General features: G+C 28.3%; 1 protein-coding gene across 1 annotated transcript; it reads left to right on the top strand.

Annotated features, from left to right (window-relative positions):
• Window positions 1-5,413: 5,413 nt before the first annotated feature.
• On the top strand, window positions 5,414-7,274 carry LOC121203785 (hydroquinone glucosyltransferase). Its single transcript, XM_041074237.1, has one exon. It carries the CDS (start codon window positions 5,533-5,535, stop codon window positions 6,946-6,948), a length of 1,416 nt encoding a protein of 471 aa, XP_040930171.1. The 5' UTR covers window positions 5,414-5,532; the 3' UTR covers window positions 6,949-7,274.
• The last annotated feature ends 774 nt before the right edge of the window (window positions 7,275-8,048 follow it).

The raw sequence follows: 8,048 nt of genomic DNA, 5'->3' as shown, positions 1-8,048 counted from the left end.
AATGTGATTGTAGTGATTTATTGTGCTATTAAATTACGATAGAGGGATATTCTGGCTAGGAAAGACTTGGTATTTAAGTGATCTTCGTGATCTACCTCTCTTTCCTGGGAATTGAACTTAGTGTGATTTTTCAGTACAATAATTTTACTCTTTCACACGCTTCCGCGCAACAGTAACCATTGTCAATAAAAACTCTTAATGGTGTAACAACTACCCTAAAAATGACATTATATTTTTCGAGTCGTTTATATATAAGGGTGATAGCGTAATAATTTTTCCCTAAAACAGTACCATAATAATAAATATCCCACCTTCCTTTAACATAATACATTTATTTCTCTTTTTTTTTCTTTCAACATAACAAAAAAAATTTAATACCTTTACTTTTAAAGTTGGCACTGGGGGTATATGTAGTTGGTGGTGCCGCCACATCTGGAGTTAGCACCAGAGAAAAAAAAATTTAATGGTATTGGTGGCTCTATTAAAGGAGGCAACACCAATAAATATTTTTTTATATCCAATTTGGTGCCACCACATAAAAGCATGTAACAAAAAATATATATATTGGCAACAAAAATTAATAATATATATATTTTTCCATTTACCTTTGGAAATACCAATAAAAATACGGTGCAAGAGAAAATTTATATGGGTGCCGCTTTGGGAAGTGACGAAAAAAAATTGATGTTTTTTTCATTCAATGATTTTTGTAATTATGAGACAATGATTGTGTCACATTTTGGAGTGATATTACATTGGAAAATGGTGGCACCCATTGACAGTGTAGAAACTGACCATTATACTAAACAATGCCCATTTCCTACTTTACTTACGGATACGGGTCACTTTAAATTTTATTTATCAGAATGACTCAAAAAACCCAAAATGCGCCTACGTGGAAGCATTTTAAGGGGAAATTTCATAAAAGTGCTCTGATAGGGACACGCTTTACCCCATGTCAACAAAAACACACTGACATGGACGCGCTTTTGCCCGTTCTCAGACTAAATTTTCAAAAAAAAATGTAATTTTTTAAAATATTATAAAAATAGACCATCTTTTTTGAAAATTTACAAAAATAAACCTTTATAAAGACCCAAAGTGACAACACCATTTTTTTATTTTATTTTAAAGTGTCACCAATTAATATGAAAATAAAACTTATAAAATAGATCTTTATATAGACCCAAAGTCTCATTTCCCTTATTTTCTTAAGCAATATGAGATGTGAGATATGTGTATATAGAGAATCATAAATAGGTTTGCAATTTGTGCTTAGACAATGTGAGATTCCTTCCTCTTTTAACTAACAACATAAAATTAAAGGCTACACTATATTTTATAATTTTTTTACAAAATAATTTCTATTTTTTTATATTTTGTTAACATTTTCTCATATTATAAAATTATCTTTTGAGATCTTTAATCTTGTTGCATTTTAAAATTATTAGTTTATACAAAAGAATTATTAAAATAAAAGAATAAATTGCACGTATGAAACTTGTACATGCAATAATCTTTTATTCAATTTTAAATGTTTGAAGTTAATATCCATGCAATTCTAATTTTTAAAATAATTTTCCATTATTTAAATTTAGAAGTTATACTTTTAAAAATTTTTATTATTTATTTTATTTTATATTATGAATGTTTGATTAATAAATAAATGGTGAGTATTTGGTACTCAAATAATATTTTTTTTGTAATTTTAAAAAATTGATTTTTTTAAATATTTATTTATTTTTAATATTTTACTATACTCATTAATTTTTTAATCCTAATTTTAATTTAATTTTCATCACCTAATGAATGCTGATAAATTTATTTCAGACGTATTTTGACTAGATAGATAATCTATTTAACATAGTATATAATTATGTTAAATAAGTTTTTTTTATAGAAATATATAATATACATAAAATATAATAATTAGTTTTCATATTTTTATATCTAGATTAAATTACATTAGTAGTCACTTAACTATTAATTTTTGGCTATTGAATTATAAAAACTTACAAAATGATCACTCAAATAGTAGTAATTTTTAAAATATTTATTTTTTAATATTTTACTATATTCATTTTATAGTTTATATTTTTTACTTATAGAGTTTAAAAGTTTTATTTACAATGTAACAAATCTTAACTTTTTATAAAAAAATTTAAACTCTATAAGTAAAAAAATATAAAATATAGTGTAGCCTTTAATCTTATGTTGTTAGTTAAAAGAGGAAAGAATCTCACATTGTTTAAAAGCAAGCTGCAAACCTATTCATGAGTCTATATATGCATCTCACATTGCTTAAGAAAATAAGAGAAATGACCTTTTTTGAAAATTTAATCTAAGAATGGGCAAAAGAGCACCCACGGCAGCGTGATTTTGTTGACACGGGGTAAAATGCGTCCTCATCAGTGCGCTTTTTTGAAAGTTCCCCTTAAAATGTTTTCACGTAGGCGCGTTTTGAGTTTTTTGGCCTATCTGATAGAAATTAAATCATTTTTGTAAATAATATGATCCTAGGATAATTTTTATAATTTTTTAATATTTTTTAGATTATTTATTAAAAAGCCGAGGACAAAGGAGACGCGGCAAAAAGGAGAGCATGATGGATATTACTTCAAATTTAGACATAACAGTTGTCTAAAATGTAAAAGAAAAAACAAAGGAGGACACCAAAAACAAAATTGAACCATTTCTTTAAAAGAAAAAAAAGTGAAAAGAGGGTGACAGAATGAGAGCATGGTTGACATTACTTTTATATACCATACAGTGTATAGATTATATGGAGATTAAAGCGTTACAGAATGAATAAGTTGGAGAGACAGGGAGGCGTTCTAATTAATATATTAGAAAATTAGAAATTAAGCGTTGAAAAAACATAATTTAAACTGCCAATTGCAACACTTATAACATTTTCATAATAATAATAATTAAATTTATTTGTTATAAAATTGAATTTTTGTGTTTTGTTTTTAATTTCTATTATAAACCTGAATGCCTATAAAAATAAAAACTTTCGAATATAAATGTGTATTTAAAAAGAATATACACTAAATAATAAAAAAGTATGGTTTAAAATTAATTGATCGAAATAACACATAAACTATATACGATACTAAAATAAAAGTTTAGATTAAATTATGAGTAAAACAAAATTTAAACACATAAATACATCAAGTAAATAAACCATATACATATTTTTCTTTGTTTTTGTTAAAATAAAAGGACTGAAATACTCTCAAATAATTTGACTTCTTTTTATCATGGAAGGACATTTCCATAATTTATTAACCAAGTTGGAATAAATTAAATAAATTATTGGAATAAATTATATTACGATCATCTTAAAAAGTATAGTTTTTAGGCACCAATAAGATAGTGCCACGTCATTAAATTTTAAAAATAAAAAAATTATTATTATACACTTATTTATATCTAATATCTTCTCCAACTTAATTTAAATTTAATTAAATTACTTAAATAATTAACTTTTTAAATTATAAACAATTTTTTTCTTCTTTTAAAAATTTTAATTATTTCATTTTTTCCATAAATTGATATTTTTTATTTTTTGTGCAACCAAATTTTAAAAAAAAATTCTGAAATTTTTTCCATGTCATTAACACATAATTTTGGTAATTATTTCACCTTGAACCCTCGAACCCTGAGGTTTAGGGTTTGGAATTGAAGGTTTAGGGTTCGAGGTTCAAGTTTAAAGTTTAGGGGTTCGAGTTCAAGGTTTAAGGGTTTGGGGATAATAGGTTCCAGGTTTAGTTCTATATTTTGGGTTTAGGGTACGAGATTATCAAAATCATGTGTTAATGATATGAAAAAATTTGTCTAAATGTAATAAATAATTAGAAAGGGACCATGAATAATGTGGTGAGAAAAGTCCATAAAATAATTTCTCTATGAATGGGTGTATTATAATGATTTTATGTCTTCAAAATTTGATAATATGACAAAATTTCATCCTTTTCTCTATTCAATTAGGCCTATCTTTCTTTTTCTTGTCTTTTGAATTTTTAATAAATTTCATAGTTTGCTTGATGAAGATGAGAAATTTTGAAATGCTTATGAGAGTATATGTGAAAGAAAGATGATTAATTTTGTAGTTTTTCTTAATTTTTCACATTTTTTTAGTTTTTTTTTATTTATAACATCTTTTTACAATTTTTTAACGAGTTATATATATATTTTTATATTTTCTATATAATTTTGTTATCCATTATAAAATTTGATTTTGGCATCTATTAAAAATTTATGTATTTATTAGGAATTTTAGTATTTAGTTAGAAATTTTGGTATCCATTTGAAATATTTGTATTTGATTAAAAATTTTAGTATCCGTAAAAAATATTGGTATTTGATTAGAGTAGTTAGAAATTTTGATATTTATTAGAGATTCTGATATCTGTTAGAAATTTTAGTATTTAGTTTGAAATTTACATATATTGTTATAAATATAGGTATAACATTACAAATTTTGGTACAGGGTATTGGTCTGTAAACACGGATACAAAAATTTTGTTATACCAAAATATCTAACAATTTTGGTTACAAATAGTGGTACTACATTAGAAATCTTAGAATTTAATTATAAATTTTAATATTTAATTCCAAATTTTGATACATGTTAGAAATATTAGTATCCATTAAAAAATTGGATATAAACGGTTAAAAAAATATCTAATATATTAAAAATATTAATATAATGTTAGAAATTTTCGTATTAACTTATAGCCGATTATTTTGATAAAATAGCATACAGCAGAATGTGTAAATACAAATGTATAGAAGTTTTATTACTAACCTAATCCATACATGCATACACGTATATAGTATCATATAAAATATCATTCAAATCTCGTCCTAGTATTTATACAATGAATCCCACCACCAACAACAAACAGACAAACATCATCTTTATTATAAAATAGAATTTGTTATATTTTGATTATTTTAAATTTTTATTTTTAATTTAGTCGTTTTAAATAAATTAATTGTGTAAATTAATTACCGTCATTATCGTTTTCGTTTTCTTTTAATAAATTATTGACATGACACATTATTTAATAAATGACTGACATGTAATTTTTTTTGTTGACTTTTAATTAAAGTTAGGAGAAATTTTTTTTATTAATTATAGAAAAATCTTTAAACTTTAGTCAAATGTCAAAAAAAAAATTATGTATCGTTTATTATTCAACTTGCTAATGTGTCATATTATCATTTTGTTAAAAGAACAGTAAATTTTAATAATAATTATTAATTTACATAATTATCTTATTTAGAGTAATTAACATAAAAAAAAACCAAAAGTGAAGTGAAAAAAATAAGAAACTACCTATTTTAGAGTCAACATAGTTTACCCAAACCAAATAACTCTCAATATTCTATATAAACCTCAGCTTTCTTCTTTCGCCTTCGTGCCCAAAATTACACCCTATAAACAGTAGAGAAAGGAAGGCAAGAAAGAGTAGTTTCGTTTTAGTTTTCATTAAGAGTAGTTTCGTTTTAGTTTTCATTTTCATGGCAAAGTTGCAAACACCCCATATAGCCATTCTGCCGAGTCCTGGAATGGGTCACCTCATTCCACTCGTTGAGTTCGGCAGGTCACTTGTTCACCAACACAACTTCACTGTCACCTTTGTTATCCCCACCAATGATTCTCCTTCTAAAGCTCAAAAATCAGTTCTTGACTCTCTTCCCACCTCCATTACTCATATCTTTCTTCATCCTGCTGACTTGTCTGACCTTCCCCTGGATTCAAAGATTGAAACTGTCATTTCTTTAACCCTGGCTCGCTCCCTTTCTTTCCTTCGGGATGCTTTCAAGTCTATGGTTGATAAAACTAACCTTGTTGCTTTGGTGATTGATCTTTTCGGGACTGACGCATTCGATGTTGCGAGAGAATTCAACGTCTCCCCCTATATATTTTTCCCTGCCACGGCCATGACTTTGTCTCTGATGCTTTACTTACCAAAGCTCGACCAAATGGTTCCATGCGAATACAGGGACCGACCGGAACTGGTGAGAATTCCAGGGTGCATACCGATTCAGGGTAAAGAATTGTTGGACCCGACTCAAGACAGGAGAAACGATGCTTACAAGTGGCTTCTTCATCATACAAAGCGGTATAGATTGGCTGAAGGAATTATGGTCAACAGTTTCGTGGACTTGGAAGCAGGTGCAATAAAGGCTTTAGAGGAGAAAGAACCGGGTAAGCCTCCAGTTTATCCGGTTGGGCCACTCGTTAACATTGGCCCTAGTAAAGTGGATGATGGTTCGGATTGTCTGAAGTGGCTAGATGATCAGCCACATGGGTCGGTTTTGTATGTCTCATTTGGGAGCGGGGGGACCCTTTCTTATAACCAGATACATGAGTTGGCTTTGGGGTTGGAAATGAGTGAGCAACGATTTCTATGGGTGGTGAGAAGTCCAAATGATGCGGCTGCAAACGCCACATATTTCAGCGTAGAGAGTGAGAAGGACCCTTTTGATTTTCTACCCAAGGGATTTCTCGAGAGAACCAAAGGACGGGGACTAGTGGTGGCATCGTGGGCACCACAGGCTCAAGTGCTGAGCCACGGCTCTACAGGTGGGTTTTTGACCCATTGTGGATGGAACTCGACTCTTGAAAGTGTTGTGAACGGGGTGCCGCTAATCGCATGGCCACTCTACGCGGAACAAAAGATGAATGCCCTGATGCTAATTGAGGATATTAAAGTTGCATTGAGACCAAAACCCAATGAAAACGGTTTAGTTGGCAAAGACGAGATCGCAAAGGCTGTTAAGGTTCTAATGGAAGGTGAAGAGGGTAAAGGTGTTCGAAACAGAATGAAACACCTCAAGGAAGCAGCTTCGAAGGTACTGGGTGAAAATGGGTGTTCCACCAAGGCACTCTCTCAGGTGGCTAGTAAGTGGAGGAATCAGACTGCCATCTAGAATCCGAAGCCGCACCCATTTCCATTTACCATAAAGTTATTGTCAATTTAACGAAAAAAATAAAGTACAAAATATTTGTTGGGATGGAATATGTTTACTCTTCCAAACACTTTAAACTCGACTTTTCCCCTTATCTTTTAACAGCTAGTCATTATTTGATCCCACGAACGAGAGCATGTACGACTTGTGATTAAAGATTCTGTACAAAAATATTGTCATAGCGGCTGCTGGAGGTCAAACAAGTAGGTGAGAGAGGGAAGACAAAGGTTTCATTATTGCATATAATTCCACGCTTTTTTTTATACAATATCTAAAAATATTTATAATCTCTTTTTTATTTTGTAAATAAAAGGATAATATGTTTTAAGGTACTTAAAATTATATTTTTTTATAATAACAATAATATTTATATTAATTAAATTAAAATTAAATCGATTAATTAAAATAAATTATTTATTATTTAATTCATCAATAATTATGATAGGTGGTGATGGATAATGATTAATGATGATAATGAAGGTAATCTAATATCAATGCACACGTATTAGATAAGACCTTTGACTTCCAATTTTATTTTTCAAAGGGCAAGAAGCAGGGGAAGGAAAATAATTAACTACTCACATCACCTATCTATAATCTATATATACAAATATTATTCAAAATTAATCTTAAGAAGACAATGTCTACTCTTATGCAAGTGGCATGACGACTTTGCTCCCCATTAATCTTTGAAGCCAATTGTGGAACACAAAACATAAATTTCTCCAATTTTTTTTTAAGTATAAAGAGATGCAGTTTAAGAGTAAAAAGAGAATATTTTAATTATTATTAAAATTTCAATTTAACATATTTGGATTTGATTTTCCAAAATTAAAAAAATTAAACTAAAATATAAAAACAAACTTTTAAATGTATGCGTTCATATATATATATATTTGTGTACAAAATTGTTGTCATTAGAATTTCATGCTATCAAATGAAATGTATTTGAGAATTCGAAATATGGTGATGAATGAGAGGTGTTTATTGGTTAGGCCGGGTTGGATTTGGGTTAGGCTCATGTAAGATATTTAAATTAAAATTTTAAATTTAGGTTTGGT

This window comes from Gossypium hirsutum, chromosome A07 (assembly GCF_007990345.1).
Source record: "Gossypium hirsutum isolate 1008001.06 chromosome A07, Gossypium_hirsutum_v2.1, whole genome shotgun sequence".
In the NCBI taxonomy this organism is placed as follows: Eukaryota; Viridiplantae; Streptophyta; class Magnoliopsida; order Malvales; family Malvaceae; genus Gossypium; species Gossypium hirsutum.
This window is presented reverse-complemented; position numbering and strand designations above follow the sequence as displayed.

Bases quoted from the DNA above. Each gene is read 5' to 3' on its own strand.
- LOC121203785 (XM_041074237.1), top strand. From the start codon at position 5,533: ATGGCAAAGTTGCAAACACCCCATATAGCCATTCTGCCGAGTCCTGGA.